The 16,042-nt window shown below is 43.1% G+C and overlaps 2 protein-coding genes across 2 annotated transcripts; both read right to left on the reverse strand.

Annotated features, from left to right (window-relative positions):
• Positions 1–163: 163 nt before the first annotated feature.
• Positions 164–2,700, reverse strand: tstd1 (thiosulfate sulfurtransferase like domain containing 1). Its single transcript, XM_021561591.3, has 4 exons — positions 2,552–2,700; positions 2,041–2,169; positions 1,644–1,806; positions 164–1,546 (listed from the first exon to the last, which is right to left on the reverse strand). The coding sequence occupies exons 1-4, from the start codon at positions 2,613–2,615 to the stop codon at positions 1,495–1,497; spliced, it is 408 nt and encodes a 135-aa protein (XP_021417266.1). The 5' UTR covers positions 2,616–2,700; the 3' UTR covers positions 164–1,494.
• A 174-nt stretch (positions 2,701–2,874) lies between these two features.
• On the reverse strand, positions 2,875–6,850 carry LOC110489040 (LRRN4 C-terminal-like protein). The gene is made up of 2 exons (XM_021561590.3): positions 6,497–6,850; positions 2,875–5,880 (listed from the first exon to the last, which is right to left on the reverse strand). Exon 2 carries the CDS (start codon positions 5,876–5,878, stop codon positions 5,075–5,077), a length of 804 nt encoding a protein of 267 aa, XP_021417265.2. The 5' UTR covers positions 5,879–5,880; positions 6,497–6,850; the 3' UTR covers positions 2,875–5,074.
• Positions 6,851–16,042: the final 9,192 nt, after the last annotated feature.

Below are 16,042 nucleotides of genomic sequence, written 5' to 3' on the forward strand. Positions count from 1 at the left end.
ACAAGCACTGTTATTAAAGCATTTTATCCCTCATATTCAGACATCCATGTACTATGTGTGTTTTCGCTTTTGATGTATTTGATTCCAACAAAATCAAAATAAACTGGGAGAACAATAGGAAGTACTGTGGTTTTTAAGCAAATATTTACATAATACACATTGATCCAACTAAAGAAACCAGTTTTAATGATTTTTAACAAGATGAATACATTTTTGTCAGGTCAAACAGAGAGATTTGATCCATCCTGTGAGTGATAACAATGTTAGAGGACAACACTGAACTGGAGAAATATGTATTCATTTACAGCTTGATGTCATGTTGGGTCCTCCATGCCTTCTAGTATGTCTGTCGCACCGTAAAAGAGAGGACTGCAGTATATGTCCCTCAGAGAGCATACTACTGTTTCAACGTACTGAAATTATGTTCAAATACAACATGCAAACACAACTAACTATACAGGCATTATTACTTTAACTTTGGATAAGTTGTATATTTACCAATAGAGCAGTCAGCATTGGGGACATAGTAGTTATGTTCAGAAGTCTGTATACAACTTGGGAGATACAAATGTAAAATCAAAATGTGTTCTTTCAATTTCTCTATTCTTTCAATTATATAAAATGCTTTTTGATTAAAAAACCCCTAGTGAGAATAGATAGCAGGCTTTTATGTTGGGATATACTTGACTTCCTGTCTTGAGCACATATGCTAGCGTCTGTGTGCAAATCAAATCCAAACCTCCATCACTGTATATAAGACAAGTATGAGGAACTTGCTGTGTGTTTCTGAGGCTATTCCTCTACCTACAAAATTTACTGTACGTTAATCAACATCATACTGATATTTCATATTTTTCAATTGCCAAGCCAATAGATGCAACGATCACTAAATTCCACTATGTTAACCAATCAGTCTCAGACGATGATCTTTTACGGTGCCCCTTTACGCTAAATTAGTGGAGAGGTTAATAATGGAGAATACCCACTCGGATTTGATAACAAAGGCATTTCACCATCATGCACACACACACACACACAACATGATTTGGAAAGGCACACACCCGTCTACGGTACACAACATGTACGATAACGGACTCATTTCAACCATCAGGCAAACCCGGGGGTTTCCCCTCTATGTCTATGGGATGTAGATGTGCATCACCTGGATAAGCTCTATGTGCCACAGTGCAGCTTCAGCAGTACGGGTTTGAAGAAACTCTTACTGAAGGTAATAAGCAGTGCAAGCCTACAGCCATGGTAGTGGTAGAAGATGGGAAAAGTGGAGCTCTATGGGAAAACACGGTTAAAAATAATACATTCTTTATTTTAAAACATATGGAGCACATCTGTAATAACAAATAAAAGCTACAAAAAGGCAAGTGATGAAAAATGTTATAACAAATACACTAGTAATTTCATGTTTCAGCAGAATGTGAGCATCATTTGTGCGTTTTTATGCTCTGCTTTCATAATGCAGGCTAATCGTGCAACTTATCACCCCTCTTTCTCAGACCACTCCTGGTATCCTCCGGCATAGTTGACGGCCCTGAAACGAGAGTAGGAAGATGTCATCATTTTTCAAAAGTATCCCAAGGCATCAAACACAGTATACAGAGCAGTATTGTCAAAATGTACACTCATACTTTTGGAATCCAAGGCCTCGTGCCTTGTCTGTGGCCACGCCTCCTCGCCGGCCCATCTGACAGTGAAACACCAGCTCAGGGGTATCCAGGGGGGGTTTGGGCACCCCATATTTGGCCTGGAACTCAGCAGGGTCCAGCGCTAGGGCACTCTCCACTGTATCAACTGGGAGAGGAGACACAGGAAGTTTGCAATACGACTCCATTTAGAACGCAATAAATATACCTAAATAAGTAGCTCAATGACAACAGTAAATCAAACCTTTCTTGCTCATATTTGGCTGAATTACACCCATATAAATTGGGGTTCATTATGCTTCCAAAGTTTTGGACTCTGGACAGCAAATTCCAATTGAACCGGAGAGTGTAATTTTACTACAGGACTCCGACTGAAGCTCACCTGGAATATGGATTGATCCTGGAATGTGTCCTCTGTCTACCTCCTCTTTTGTCCTTACATCAACCACCAGAAGACCCTTGTTGCTCTTGGTCAGGAGGGCCTTAAGGTCAGAGTAGGAGATATCCTTATCTGTGGAGAGGTGATTCACAGCTAACTTCATGTTGCTTCCTGGTACTAACCATAACCTCTCTTTGAGGAAACAAACTTGTAAGAAAATAACATGTATTCTACTACAGAGTCAGACAGTGAGAATGCAGAAGTTGCCCCAAAATATTACAGTAGAAAAGTGCTGAGTCACTGTCCGGTACGATACCATGCCCAGCCACTTTCAAACCCCACATAGCCTATCAAATCAACCTGGCGTTACACTGGCAAAAATCAACGATTGACATTTGATCCAATGTATTGTCGTATTATGGCTCTCAAGACAGATGATCAGTAACGATCTAGTAGCACTGCGAACTACACAAAGAAGGTAAATGCAGAATACAATCGTGGCATTTACACTTACCTGAGATTGCCATCTTGTTTACTGGTGCGTATTTGAATGGAATATTGATTGTCATGTACCACATTATATCCTTCTTCGTTCCAAGAAGATTTTTTGAGCGGTAACCATTGGACGAAATTCTTAAAAAGGAGGGACTTATGACAGAATTGTAGCTATAGCCAATCAGACCGATTCTTCATCTTCAACGGTTCATCTTACTCAAGTTTCAAAATAAAAGTTGCATTACTGTTATGGGACATCACTTTATTATATTCATTGAGTTTCATCAACATATTATGTTCCTTCCATTAAAAACAATCAGTCACACAAACTCAGGCAAAATGATGTAAACACTTTTATTCTAAAAACAATTGCTTTTGTTATTCATAGGTCAGTTTTATTTATTCTACACATGAATCCGACTGCCATAACTCTTCCCTGTCATGATCGAATGGTACACAAGCAGTGGCTACCCGTCATTCAGGGCAGGAGCTCCACCTGTTTTGAACCCCACATTTTTAGCAAGAAAATTTACTTTCCTGTTTTGCATGTTATTTTAATTCATTAATACGTGTCACATATCAGTCTGCAAACAATGTAAAAAAAAAAAGATCTAGGATTGAGTTAATAAACCTGCATGCAAACATGGTCTTTTTTTTTTCTTGAGTAAGGCAGCTCCAAAATGCAGGTGTTTCAGCCTAGCTCAGTGCTTTCTGTGGTGGTGGGGCAAGCCAGCAGAAAATTCTAGCTCCTTGGGTGCTGCTATAGAGCTACATTAGAAGTGCTCATCCATGAAGGCTCAAGGTCATTGGCCACAGTCATTGGCCAAAGTCATCCCCTTAAAATGAAGTCAAATCACGTTATATGTACAGTAGCTTTGATTGGACTGATCATGTCAACATCATACTTTCAAAATCTTAGCTAGCAGTCATGATCATGAATCAAGTTGATCATCTACTCATCGGCCATTGGCCATTGGACATAAACATTACACAACAAGTTGGAAATCGCTAATTCAACGATGAATGGTTTGGAAGGAATCAGTGATAGTGGCTAACTGCAAGCATTACAAAGCAATCACTAGCCTGCTATTCAGTAGTGGCTATGATAAAATGATAAACATTCAACATTGGCCATGCTGTCAATGAAATCTGGGATTAAGGAGCTCTTTTCCAAGTTTAAAATGATAAACATTCAACATTGGCTATGCTGTCAATGAAGAATAATTTGTGCCGCGTTCAAAATGTCTGTTAACTTGGAACTGCGAAAACTTGACTTCAGTAAAATCAAGACAACTGGGAAGTCGGGAATAAACAAGCTCTGACTGGGAAAATACATTTTGAACGGTCATCCAACTCGGAATTGTAAATCCGTCATCTTTCATGGTGATGATGATTTTTTTCAGTGTTCCCAGTTGTTTTGAAAGCACCATAAATCCAGAGAATGCCAGACTTTGATAGCCAAATTTGCCCACGAAGGACCGCCGCGCCACCTTCCTGTTCAGTTGAGCACAGCATACAAAAATGTATTGTATGCTGCTGCATAAATTATGTAATATGCCAAGGAGATATGTATACTGTAGCTAAGAAAGTAATACTAAGTGTATGTTGTGTAGTAAGATGTTAGTAGCCCATGTGCCTCATCCTAATAATTTGGTCTATTTACACCTCTTAATTTCGCCTACTGCTCTGGTGATGCACATGTAGCCTATAACCTATTTTAGAGAAATGTAATCATTGAATATTGTAAGAGCTTTCACTGTCTGCTTATATGCCCCCTTTATTTATCCTATGGTTCTGACTTGGTGTACAGGGAGAACACTGTAAGAATGGCCAATGTTCTGAATTCTGTAACTGTACATTTCAAAAGTGCTAAACAAAGAGTTATATTAACTATGTCCGTCCTAGCTTGCTCATTAATGTCTTAATCGAAATTACGGATAGCCTCTTATCCTCTTGTCATCCCCTTGTGCCATAGTTTGCACATCTCAATTGTCATTAGAAACCGCATTTGTTTAAGCAAGTCAGCTATATCAGCTATGTTTTTTTTAAAGTCAGTAAATGAGGCTGAATTAACTGTTTCACTGCCAGACAAGGCTCTGCTGATAGCCAGGTGTAGCAGTGGTGAGACGTTGGGACTGCTGTTGGGACAGCTTTATGTAGGCCCTAACAGATTATGGGCACAGTTTGTCACCGTTATAGTGCAATTAATGTATTGTTTATTGTTGTGTAGTGTAATGGCTTTGCTGGCATGCACATCCCATTTTTTTGCCCCACCAAGATTGACATGTTAAAATCACCACTGTACACAAGTTAATTTGCCAGCAAACAACCTGCAGTCTCTTTAGTCACAAAGCTTCTTAAGCTTTTGTTAGGGTTATTTAGTCCACAAAAGTCAAAAGTTATTATTAATTTCCATATTCCTAAGTGCAGGATTCTGAACAACCTGAGCACTGTGCTGGTGAGTCACTGGTGAGGGAAGCCATTTTGTCTCTGTCCCATCCCAGTTACTTTACTCTTACATTCTCTGCTACACAGAATTGTATCACAGCGTTCCCTCCGTGCTGTAGGAGGGGTTCCCCAGCCCCTCGGCAGAGTTTTCCCCTGTTTTACACGTCTGTCGCCTCCAGAGGACCAGGGCGACCAAGGAGAGGAGCAGGAGAAATCCCAGCCCCCCTCCGATGACCCCCACCCTTAGGGCCAGGTTGGTGGCCTCAGGGGGGTCGTAGCGCAGGCAGGAGAGCTCAGAGGGGGCGCTGGTTCCCGCTATGTTCACTGCCTCCACGCACACCTTGACACCTGCCTCTAGTTCCCCCAGCACCCCGCTCCGAGAATCACCCCTGAACTGGAGAGGCGCTCCCTTTCGATCTTCGATCAGGACCCTGTATCCAGATACCACAGAGGCTGGAGCGCACCACCGTATCTCTGCCCCTCCATCAGTGCCTGGCACTAGCTTCTGGAGGTGTGGCGCGTGAGGGGGCTCGTCTACCCCACTTAGCCCAGGGCAGAGGCACCCGGTCTGGGCAGAGAGCTGGGAGCAGGGCATCTGGTTGTCCTGGCAGGGGTGGTAGTCACAGGGCTTGGGCTGCATCGGAATCAGAGTAGAAGCTGATGAGGTTTTGCTGTAATTGGGAGGGGAATGGGAAGCGTTCTCTTCAGTGTAGTCATCTTCATCGTAGTCAAAGCCCACACCGGTAACATATTGGATCTTGGGGTGTGTGACAGTCGGGGAGGTGGGGATGGCGTGTGTGAGGAGGGGTCGGGTGTTGATGAGGTGGGTGGGAAGCAGGTCAGGGGTCAGTACTAGTAGAAGGAGCAGAGGTGCCCAATTCCAGCAGAATGACATCATCTCTGTGGGACAGAAATGGAAAGATTATAACCACAAGTAGGAATTAACTACCACATTATTACCGTGTGAACCCGTACAGGAGCAGACACAGGATACAACAGACAGAAAGATACAGAACAATAATTTACTGTAGGACAATTGGTTCACAGAGAGATAATGTACTGTAGGACAATCGGTCCACAGAGAGATAATGATAATGTACTGTAGGACAACCGGTTCACAGAGACATAATGTACTGTAGGACAACCGGTTCACAGAGAGATAAACTAATAAGGCTGATTCTCAAGGAGTAAAAAAAAAGTATCCACCAGCTAGTGCTTTCTTCTCAGTTGGCAGGGTGCCAGAAAAATCTGTGGGAACCCAAATTGTACTCAACATATGCTAGTCCTCCTTTTAGCTTCCCACATACTTTCATCCATAGAATAACACATCATCAATCTAAATGATTAAAGTTGTTGGATGGCTTTATCTGAGTTGATGTTGACTATGTTAATCAATTGTTATGTTAATCAATTGTTGTGAGAAAGATTAGAACAGTCATGCTCTCAAATGTATCACCATAGCAACCAATTGAAAGAACTAAAACAAACCAATGCCAGTAGTGATCTTTTACTATACCTGAATTGAAGAATAATAAGATATCGAATGTCTCTTTCTGCTCTTCACTCTTCTTTGTGCTTTTCTCTCACATTCTCGCTCTCTTTCTCTCCACATCAGCGTCTTCTTTTATTCTCACCAAACTTTCCCCTCCTTTTTAACACACCCTAATTTTCTCCCCTCTGTGCCCCTTTCTCTCTCTCTCTCTCTCTCTCTCTCTCTCTCTCTCTCTCTCTCTCTCTCTCTCTCGCTTTCTCTCTCTTTCGCTCTCTCTCTCTAGGTCTCCTTAACTCTTTCAGGAGGGGGGAGGGTGTACTGTTTGTTTGTGTCACTCCTTGCATACCAATTTACTCTTCAGTAGCAGTAGGTAAGCTTGAAGGGGCTTGTTAGTGTGTGTGTTTTTGTAGGCATATTGTGTGTTGGCTGTTCATGACATCATTGTATGACAAAGTGCCCATGTATTTCTATGTGTAATGTATGTGAATAGAACATGAGTTTGGCATCAGATCATATTAAAGCATGTGACCCACATACTCACATTCAGGTGTGTACGAGAGTGTGTCAGCGTGTGTGAGGGTGAATGCTTGCGTGCGTGAGTGAGAGAGAGACAGGGAGTGAATGTTTGAGCATGCATGTTTATTGTCACAATCCCCATGGTGTGCATTGTTGTGGACCTGAAGGAGAGGAGGAGGAGGACAGAGATTTGACTCCAGTCCTTATATGGAGGAGAGCTGGCAAGGTGGACAAGCTGGGACATGATAGAAGTAATAGCATCTGATTGAGAAAGACAGAGAGCGAGACAGGAAACCAGAATCAGAGCAGGAATCACCTAGCTTCCCCTTTGTCTTGTCCTACACGCCAAAACACAATACTTCCCCTTTGTCTTGTCCTACACCCCAAAACACAATACTTCCCCTTTGTCTTGTCCTACACGCCAAAACACAATACCTGCCGTTTGTCTTGTCCTACACGCCAAAACACAATACCTGCCGTTTGTCTTGTCCTACACGCCAAAACACAATACCGGCCCTTTGTCTTGTCCTACACGCCAAAACACAATACCTGCCCTTTGTCTTGTCCTACACCCCAAAACACAATACTTCCCCTTTGTCTTGTCCTACACGCCAAAACACAATACCTGCCCTTTGTCTTGTCCTACACGCCAAAACACAATACCTCCCCTTTGTCTTGTCCTACACCCCAAAACACAATACCTGCCGTTTGTCTTGTCCTACACCCCAAAACACAATACTTCCCCTTTGTCTTGTACTACACCCCAAATACTACTGCTACACAACACCTCCCATACCCTGAAGTGCTATTGTTATCTAGTACTACTACAATCCACAACATGACACTTCATCTTGACTATAAGTTGTAGTTACCTAATACTACCCCAACATGTTACCTTAAGCCCAAAATATTACAAGTTGTAACTTTATTAGTGGGCGTTATGCAGGGGCTTATCTGAAGTTCAAGTAAATAATTGATGTATGAAGAAATGGAATGTATCAGTGGACGCTCCTCCTCAGAGGAAAGGGAGGAACACCCTCCTCAGTTCATTTCATAAAAATGTAAATCTTAAAACATTAAAAAAGTTATACTTTTTAGATAATAAACGATACTAAATATAATCACGTCACCAAAGAAGGTCTACAGTAGCCTGTACAGCACTCTGTAGGGTAGCACCATGGTGTAGCTGAAGGACTGCTAGCTTCAGTCCTCCTCTGGGTACATTGACTTCAATACAAAACCTAGGAGGCTCATGGTTCTCACCCCCTTCCAAAGACATACAAAGTAATTATGACAACTTCCGGAGGACGTCCTCCATCATAGCTCTTGCAGCATGAACTGACATGTTGTCCACCCAATCAAAGGATCAGAGAAGGAATTTAGTACTGAAAGCAAAAGCTACAGCTAGCTAGCACTGCAGTGTATAAAATGTGGTGAGTAGGTGACTCAAAGAGAGAGAAAGACAATAGTTGAACAGTTTTGAACAAATTAATTTCTTCCAAAATGAAGGAGAAGCAAGAAAGAAAGAGAGAAAGAGAGAAATGTTGTCTTTTTTTTCCACTTTCAGTTTCACTTGCTTAGCTAGCAAATGCAGCTATCTAGTTTAGCCTACTGAAACACCCCGCTCAAACAGAGGGATGCTATGTTAGCTAGCTGGCTTTGATTTTCCAAAACAGCACTGGAACTCTTCCAAGTCAAGGTAAGCTTTTGGTATTTCTCACTTATTGCCACCGGGGCCCGCTGGTGTAACTGCTTACTGACTGTACACTAATGTTACTGCATGATTATAGCGAGTTTAACTAACGCGTTAGTTCTATTAGCTATGCTGACTATGACGTTAAGCTAATATGGTGACAACGATGTAGGCTGTGTGTAGCGGTTTGGCTTGGTCACATACAGCTGATGTGTTGTGCATTGAAGTCCACAAGTGAAGGGAAGAGAAGGAATACAGCGTGGCTGTTATGAGAGTGAACTGTTTTTACGAGTGATCAGGGCTGTATTCATTCTCTGATTCTGTTGAAAAACGTTTCTTAAACGAAAGCAAATGGAACAAAATGGGGATAAACATACCTGAATTTGTCCAATAGAAACTCTTGTTTGCAACTATTGGACTGATGATTACACCCCTTATCAGCTAGATGCAGGCAAGAGTGGCGGTATTGAATGTCATTGTCTGTCACCTCAAATTTGTCTCTCAACCTGTATGCACCTATTTTGTAAACTTTCATTCATAGGCTAGGTTATAGCAATCTCACGATGGGTATAGGGAAAATTGGAGTATCATGTAGTAGTTTAAACCTATCAATGTTACATTGAACTGGGATAATGGAATATGAATGAGTCATCCAATATGCTGTAATAGAAATAAGGTCATACTTATGAAAAAAAAATCTTAAACAGCACTGATCGCCACTGGAATGTATGTATCATGAAGTGAGACTATAGGTACTAACATGACATCACATAAATCATGCTAACATGGCATCACATAAATCATGCTAACATGACATCACATAAATGATGCTAACATGACATCACATAAATGATGCTAACATGACATCTCTCACTGACAAGAATGGAAGAACACTGACAACATACACAAACATACTTTACCTTCAGCATTTCCTCATGTTTGTTTTGTTGTTAACTTCTACCTGAGTCTGGTTCTAACCAGAAGAAACAGGGGGTCAGATGGAAACAGGGACCCAGATGGAAACAGAGAACCAGATGGAAACAGGAGAGCAGATGGAAACATGGGACCAGATGGAAACAGGGTCAAAGATGGAAACAGGCGAACAGATGGAAACAGAGGACCAGATGGAAACAGGAGCAGATGGAAACATGGGACCAGATGGAAACAGAGAGCAGATGGAAACAGAGAGCAGATGGAAACATGGGACTAGATGGAAACAGGAGAGCAGATGGACATGGGACCAGATGGAAACGGGCCCAGATGGAAACAGGGACCCAGATGGAAACAGGAGGCAGATGTAAACACGGGTCGCAGACAGAAACGTGGCACATGTCAGACAATATCTACCAGCAGGGATCACTGGATATGTGCGTGTTGGTACTGCTAATGTAGCAGGCCTTGAACACTTCCTTAAAAATATAAACACCTATTCAGTCCATTTGTTTTCACATTGATGAATAGCCAACAAGTACTTTTAAGTTGATAATTTATTATGTACATTTCCATGAGTCTAGACTGTCAGGGACAGTCATTGCTAGATGCTGTCTGGTCACGTACCCTGAGATAAAACCATGCATGTCCCTTCAGGAGACTGTCTAGCACAGTGTGTCACACAAAATATTGTTTTGTCTGAAAGTATTTTCCCCACTGCGTCACCGTGTGCCAATGACTACAGGTATGAGGGTGAGGGTGTCACCTTTCGATAGAAGAAGTTTGCTTCCAATGCAAACCACACCAGGATCACAAACATCAGCTATGGAATACAGACAGGGACTCTTGATTTGTTTTTGTTCCACTGACAGGCACAAACCAGTGAATTGAATTACATAGAACAAACTGTAACTTTCAGAACCCTGAGGGAAAAGAATGTGATGTGAGTCACAGCAGTGTGATAATGGGTCTGCCAGCACCACCTCACCCCCCGCTGGCTGCTGCATGTTCAGGCATGCTGAACACTACTTACATTACCTCTCTCATCCTCTCTCTCTCTCTCTCTCTCTCTCTCACACACTCACTCAACCTCTCTTTCTTACCCTCCCTCTCTCCCACTCACCCTCTCTCTCTTTCCCACTCACCCACCCTCTCACCCTCTATCTCCTACTCACCCCCTCTCTCTGCCAGTTACCCCCTCTGTCACCCACTCACCCTCCCCCACCCTTTCTCAATCAGTTCCAGTCTGAACCAGACAGCATGCATCATTCAGCGCTGCTGACGTCTCCGTCTTTTCTTTGCTGGGAGACCACCCGACCCCAGCCTCCACCTCTCAGGGAAATTAAAGACCTTTGATCCATTACATGTGTGAACTGCCGGAAAGTTCTAGAAACAGAACTCCTCAATCATCTATTTATAGGCCTCATTAAGGAGTGGGATGATGCTACCACAGAGACAAATCCTATAATATAGGCATCTATGATTATAAAACAAAGCCATCAGTGCATCGAGCCAGAGGGACTGTAAGATCAGGAGAGACAAAGGACACTTATCTATAGCCATACACTGAAATAGGTCAACTGTTGCATGTTGGCCCCATCCAATGGTGAAAGTTAGCTATTGCGTCACAGCTGTGGCCTATGATTATGGCCAGTTGTTTTTTTGTTTTTTTACTGTTATTTTCAGCATTGTCCACTAGGTTTGCTGCAGGTAGAAAATCCTAGGAAATTATTTGTAATTGACACAAGCTGTCTTCAATCAATCAATCAATCAATGTCTGGTTGTGTGAGCATTTGGTGGGGAGATGTAGCTCTAATAATGTTAATTGCACAAAGCCTATTATTTGGTAGGGAATACCATTTGTAGATCACTGATTCTACACCTCTCTTTGCTCAAGCTGATCTTCTCCAATGCACTTGGAAGTTGTAGTTAAAAATGTGTCAAATAGGGGAAGTTTAGAGCCGCAATGAGCAGTAGAAACAATAACAAAGCGCACTCCCCTCACCTGTTTCAGTAAAAAGCTGAGGGATGGGGCTGGAGAAATGTAACCACTCTCAAATTCATAGATAGCTATGGACGCAAGGACGGACCATCCATGATTTCAAAATTATAGTTTACTTTTAACCATGTTTTGAGGCTGTATAATGTTTGTTTACATTTACTTTGAAAAAACAAGCTTATTTTGGATTCTGATGGTGTATGACGTTTGAACTAAGCTCATGAGACATTTCTAAATTATATTCTTGAAGAATTTTGGGTACTTATCATTCATTTATTAGTCCAAAAATGGATATAGCAACTGCTAATTGCCCACTTAAAGGGAAGAGTCAATGAAACCAACAATGGAAGTAGACAGGGGCTACCTCTTTAAATGCAGTCATAGAAGAAGCCTGCTTTACAAGCCTCCATTTCCGTCACTAGACGTAAATCGCACGTTTTAACAGCATTTTATTCTGGTCAAAAATGCAAATGTATGGGATGTGATGGATGCTGTGCTTATTTTCCCTTAACACAGAGGCTGCATAGGGTTGTGTGCTTAATCCCCTCCTGTACTCCCTGTTCACCACGACTGTGTGACCACGCACGACTCCAACACCATTATCAAGTTCGCTGACAACACAATGGTGATAGGCCTGATCACCGCCTGATCATCACTCATCGCCAACGATGAGTCAGTCTACAGGGAGGAGGTCAGTGACCTGACAGTGTGGTGCCGGAGCATCAACCTCTCCCTCAACGTCAGTAAGACCAAGGAGCTGATCATGAACTACAGGAAACAGGAGGGCGAGCACGCCTCCATCTACATCGACGGGGCGGCAGTGGAGCAGGTAGACAGCTTCAAGTTCCTCAGTGTCCAAATCCCTAAAGACTTAAAATGATTAAAACACACACGCACAGTCGTGAAGAAGGCGCGGCTGTGCCTCTTCCCCCTCGGGAGATTGAAAAACTCAGTCATGGGCCCGTAAATTTTGTTGTGATGGCGCCGGAGGGGAAGGCTGCCGTCTTATCGGCTCTTAACCAACCATGCTATTTTGTTAGTTTTTTCACTTTGTTCGTAACTTGTTTTGTACATAATGTTGCTGCTACCATCTCTTTTGACTGAAAAGAGCTTCTGGACATCAGGTCTGCGATTTCTCTCCTCAAACTGGACGAAGAGTTCTTCTTCAATGAGTCGGACGGGAGGGATATAATACAGACACCCGACCAGGCACTCAGTGAGCTGTATACCGCCATAAGCCATCCTAGTGTCTGGGAACTTTAATGCAGGGAAGCTTACATAATTTCTATCAGCATGTCAGGGGAAAAAAATTCTAGAACACCATTACTCCACACGCAGAAACGGGTACAAAGCTTTCCTTCGCCCTCCATTTGGAAAATCTGATCATAATTATATCCTCCTGATTCCTGCTTACAAGCTAAAAATTAAAGCAGGAAGCACCAGTGACTCGGTCTATAAAATCGTGGTCAGATGAAGCAGATGCTGAACTACAGGACTGTTTGGTTAGCACAGACTGGAATATGTTCCGGGATTCTTCTGCCGATGTCACTGAAACATGCATGAGAGCAGCAGCTGTTCCGGGCGACTGTGTGATCACACTCTCCGCAGCCGATGTAAGACCTTTAAACAGGCCAACATTCACAAGGCCGCAGAGCCAGACGGATTACCAGGACGTGTACTCCGAGCATGCGCTGACCAACTGGCAAGTGTCTTCAGTGACATTTTCAACCTGTCCCTGAGTCTGAAATACCAACATGTATCAAGCAGACCACCACAGTCCCTGTGCCCAAGAACACTAAGGTAATCTGTGTAAATGACTACCGACCCGCAGCACTCATGTCTGTAGCCATGAAATGCTTTGAAAGGCAGGTCATGGCTCACATTAACATCATTATTCCAGAAACCCTAGACCCACTCCAATTTGCATACCGCACCAACAGATCCACAGGTGATGCAATCTCTATTGCACTCCACACTGCTGTTTCACACCTGGACAAAAGGAACACCTATGTGAGAATGCTATTCATTGACTACAGCTCAGCGTTCAACACCAATAGTACCCTCAAAGCTCATCACTAAGCTAAGGACACGGGGACTAAACTCCTCCCTCTGCACCTTGATCCTGGACTACCTTATGGGCTGCCACCCAGGTGGTAAGAGTAGGTAACAACACATCCACTACGCTGATCCTCAACACAGGGGCCCCTAAGCGTTGCGTGCTCAGTCCCCTCCTGTACTCCCTGTTCACTCATGACTGCACGGCCAGGCACGACTCCAACACCATCATTAAGTTTGCTGATGACACAACAATGGTAGGCCTGATCACCGACAACTATGAGACAGCCTATAGGGAGGAGGCCTGACCATGTGGTGCAAGGACTACAACCTCTCCCTCAACGTGATCAAGACAAAGGAAATTATTGTGGACTATAGGAAAAGGAGGACCAAGCACACCCCCATTCTCATCGACTGGGCTGTAGTGGAGCAGGCTGAGAGCTTCAAATTCCTTGGCGTCCACATCACCAACAAACTAACATGGTCCAAGAACACCTAGATGGTCGTGAAGAGGGCACAACAAAACCTATTCCCCCTCAGGAGACTGAAAAGATGTGGCATGAGTCCGCAGATCCTCAAAAGGTTTTACAGCTGCACCATCGAGAGCATCCTGACGGGTTGCATTGCTGCCTGGTATGGCAACTGCTCAGCCTCCAACTGCAAGACACTACAGAGGGTAGTGCGTACGGCCCAGTACATCACCGGGGCCAAGCTTCCTGCCATCCAGGACCTCTATACCAGGTGGTGTCAGAGGAAGGCCCTAAAAATAGTCAAAGACTCCAGCCACCCTAGTCATTGACTGTTCTCTCTGCTACCTCAAGGCAAGCGGTACCGGAGCACCAAGTCTAGTTCCAAGAGGCTCCTAAATAGCTTCTACCCCCAAGCCATAAGACTCCTGAACAGCCAATCAAATGGCTACCCAGACTATTTGCATTGCCCCCCCCCCCCCCCCCCCCCGAACGCTGCTACTCCTCTCTGTTATTATCTATGCATAGTCACTTTAATGGCTCTACCTACCTGTACATATTGCCTCAACTACCTCAACACCGGCACATTGACTCTGTACCGGTACCCCCTGTATATGGCCCCGCTATTGTTATTTACTGCTGCTCTTTAACCATTTGTTATTCTTATCTCTTACTCTTTTTTTAGGTGTTTTCTTAAAACTGCATTGTTGGTTAAGGTCTTGTAAGTAAGCATTTGACTTGTATGTGGCCAATAAAATTTGATTAGATTAGATTTGAAATCCTGAAAAGGTCACACAGCTGTAACATTGAGAGCATTTAGACTATTTGCATCACTGCTTGGTATGGCAATAGCACCGCCCTCGACTGCATGGTGCTACAGAGGAATTGTGCCAACAGCGCAGTACATTACTGGGGCCGAGCTCCCTGCATCCAGGACCTCTATATCAGGCTGTGTGAAAAGAAGAGCCGGAAAATCGTCAAAGACCCCAACCACCCAAGCCATAGACTATTTTCTCTGATGCGGCATGGCAAGAAGTACTGGTGCATCAAGTCTGACACCAACAGGCTCTTGTACAGTTTCTATCCTCAAGCAATACGACTGATAAATAGCTAACAAAATAGCTACATGGACCGAGTTACCTTGTATCTTTATTGACCTTTTATTTCAGTATTTGCACTGTCTCTATGTGTAGGCCCTATGCACACTCATAGGGGCCTACACACTCACACACATTGTCACTCCAACACACACACACACACACACACACACACAAACACTCACTCCATCATTTGCTCACTCACACATAATATGCACATACATTTATACTGACTCTACACACCTGCGCACTTGCACACCCACTCACTTATATCCTATGGCCTAGTCTCCTTACCCCTCCCTATACATATCTACCTCCGTCACCCCAGTATCCCTGCACATGTAAATATGGTATTGGAACTGACTTATTAAATATTTTATGTATATAGAATGCTTGCTTACTTACTTACTATTGTGTATTTCATATTTCTTATTCTTATTTCTCGTTTTTTTCTAGTAATACAATGCTATTGTTTTGCATTTTGGGGCTTTGAGTTTGCAAGAAAAGCATTTCATTGTACTTGTGCGTGTGACATTAAAACTTGAAACTTGATAAAATAGGCTGTATCATGGCTGAGTGAAGTTAATTCAGTTGCGATACACCCGATACAAAATTGCGCCGAGAAATTGTTACATTGACACTTTTTTCGCGAGAAACTGTATCCTTCGACAATTGCAACATTGTATCAATAGACCAACGTTGCTATATTTTGATGGAGAATGCTGGCCCATTCCATCAACATCATTCATTCAGTTGCGGCTGCGCCTTCCAATGTAGTTCATGTAGTGTATGGCAGAGACAGCAGAAGGGGTG

Source organism: Oncorhynchus mykiss, chromosome 14, assembly GCF_057628025.1.
Source record: "Oncorhynchus mykiss isolate SJ-2025 chromosome 14, ASM5762802v1, whole genome shotgun sequence".
NCBI classification, from domain to species: Eukaryota; Metazoa; Chordata; class Actinopteri; order Salmoniformes; family Salmonidae; genus Oncorhynchus; species Oncorhynchus mykiss.